Source organism: Strigops habroptila, chromosome 11 (genome assembly GCF_004027225.2).
Source record: "Strigops habroptila isolate Jane chromosome 11, bStrHab1.2.pri, whole genome shotgun sequence".
In the NCBI taxonomy this organism is placed as follows: domain Eukaryota; kingdom Metazoa; phylum Chordata; class Aves; order Psittaciformes; family Psittacidae; genus Strigops; species Strigops habroptila.
Window position 1 is genome coordinate 9,884,249 of NC_046360.1, and position 2,384 is coordinate 9,886,632.

Below are 2,384 nucleotides of genomic sequence, written 5' to 3' on the forward strand. Positions count from 1 at the left end.
TGATAGGTCCAAATAAACTCATTTATTTCTCTGTAATAAATATAACCCTAGCTGAACTCCAAAGTCTCACAGGTCCAACCATTCCTTCTCTCCCCTACTAGTCTAGAAGTGAATTACCACTACAAGACTCCTGTCTGGTTCATCTGTTCCCTCCAGCTCACCCCCTGTCCATCCTCCTGCTGCCTGCAGGCAGCAGTGCTCTACACCAGGCTCCTCTCCCCTGCAAGGGGGCAGATGTTTTACAGGAGAGAAGAAACACCTATGGGGAGAAAGCACAAGTTCAGCATTAGATGCATGTTCCAGCAGCTCTTACCTAAAGGTGACCAGATCAAAACATAACTCCTGACAACTACCTTTAACAGGTGCACCAGGAATTAGGGAATCAAGTAGGGAAAGCAGCAAGCTTCCCATGGCATAAGAGAGGAATGTCTAAGAGAGCATCTACAGACTCTCCACCTTTACAGGACATGGTCAGGACCATTTCCCCTTCCCTTTCCAGTTCCCTCCCGCATTCCAGGATGCAGGAAAGGCAGCACTGCTTCCTATTTAAAGCCTTGAAGGGCACTCTAACCTCAACAGAATGCTTCTGCAGCCTCTGAACCCTCTCAGGTATTCTGGCAGCAGCTCCCTCTCTGCCCAGCCATCCCGCAGGGGCACAGGCTCACCATTGCTGTATTTGCACTGCTTCAGCGCCTCGTTGAAGCCCTCACACAAGGTCAGGTCTCTCTGGTTGGTAGCACACTCCAGGAACTGCTTCATCTCATAGTGGCAGGGACCGTAGTTGGGCTGCTGGAACACGGGCTGCTGCCAGGGCCCAGCAGGAGAGGGCCTGGTCAGGAGGGAGCTCTGGGGGCAGAGCCAGCTCCTCAGCGAGCACCGGCCCCGCCACCTTGTGCTGAGCCTCTCCCCGGGACTGGCTCTGCCAGCGCGGCTCCTCCGCTCCCGCCCCGTCCCGCCGCGAAGGGCAGCCCAAGGACGCCGGCCCGGGGAGGCCGCCGCCAGCGCGGCTCCGGTCTCACCTCCGCGGGAGCCGCCGCCTTGGCCGGTTCGGAGGAGCCGCCGCTGAAGGCGCCGGTGAGGGCGCTGCCCACGACGTGTCCCACGGCGGAGCCCACGGCCACGCCGGCCGCCGTGCTCGCCATCTGCGCCATCAGGCCGGGCTGCGCCGGCTGCGCCGCCGGCACCGGGGCCGCCGGGGGCGGGCTGCGGAGACAACCGGGTCACGGAGCGGTGGCGGCGGCCAGAGCCCTCCTGGGCCCCGCCGTGTCGTCCGTCCCCCCCCCCTCGTACCTGGCCGGTGCCGCCGCGGGGCGCCCCACGCTCCTGCCGCCGCGCGCCATCACCTCGCGTTCTTCCGCCCCGCCCCGCGCGCCGCATTAAAAGCCGTCGGCAGGGAGACCGGCGCCACGCCTCTCTGCGCATGCGCCGAGAGGGAATGGGCGGCTCCGAGCACCGCCCCCCCCCGGCCCTGCGCCGCCAGAGGGCGCCCTCGGCACGCTGCAGGGTCCGCTCCCGCTCCCCTTCCCGGCTCCGGTCGGTCGCAGCCACGGGAGGTGCCGGTGGTCGCCGCGGGCCGTGAGCAAGGCGGCCCGCTGCTGCCTCCCGTTCCCTGCCCGGGCACACAGGCATGGTGTCGGTGCCCGGGCTCCCCCCGCAGCCTCTGCTCCGTGCAGACTTAGATGAGGACGTCCCGCAACCCGGCCAAGCGCTGAACCATAGCCCGGGCCGATCCGCGCCTCGAGCAGGCGACCGGCTTTTCCGGCGCCGGCGGGATCCGGCCGCTGGTGCCGGCCTCTCTTGCAGCCCGGGCAGCCACGGGCGCGGTGCCCAGGGAGTCTGACTCGCCTGGTCCCGTACGCCCGGGGCTGAGCTCTCACCGGTGTTTACGGCCCGTTATGAAAAGGCACCGGAGGGGCCGTCAGTCCCCCCAGGTAACAGCGGAGGGGCGGCACCGGAGGAGGAAGGATTTATACTCATGTGATGGCTTCTGCTCCCACGGCAGACACTGACACAGCTCTGCCCGCGCCAGATCGGGTTTGACGCCGCAGTTCGGTTTGTCGCCCTGCGCTGGGCCGGGTGGGATGATGGACGCGCGTTCGAGGGTGAACCGGCACCTCGTGCCCGAAGGCAGCACCGGCAGGGCAAGCAGCACAAAACACCTCTGGAGTCACTGACCCAAACGTGGCTCAGCTCGGTTCGGGGCTCCCAGCACTGGGTGAGGACCATGTCCTGCTGAGCGCTGCAGAGCCATGGAGCCTACGCAGAAGGACGAAGCTCTGTGCAGCCGGGCAGGAGGGAAGAAACATCTGGGAGCAGGCAGGCCACGCAGGGGGGAGCGGGGAGGCACTGCCTGCAGGCGGCGAGCGGAGCACAGCATCTCTGCG

General features: G+C 65.7%; 1 protein-coding gene across 2 annotated transcripts; it reads right to left on the minus strand.

Annotated features, from left to right (window-relative positions):
• CHCHD10 (coiled-coil-helix-coiled-coil-helix domain containing 10) lies at window positions 1–1,408 on the minus strand. Of its 2 annotated transcripts, none has more exons than XM_030500314.1 (4): window positions 1,291–1,408; window positions 1,020–1,203; window positions 666–804; window positions 1–259 (listed from the first exon to the last, which is right to left on the minus strand). In XM_030500314.1, exons 1-4 carry the CDS (start codon window positions 1,338–1,340, stop codon window positions 240–242), a joined length of 393 nt encoding a protein of 130 aa, XP_030356174.1. In that variant the 5' UTR covers window positions 1,341–1,408; the 3' UTR covers window positions 1–239. The 2 variants fall into 2 exon arrangements, with proteins under 2 accessions (XP_030356174.1, XP_030356175.1); XM_030500315.1 differs by having other exon boundaries at window positions 666–801; window positions 1,291–1,403.
• Window positions 1,409–2,384: the final 976 nt, after the last annotated feature.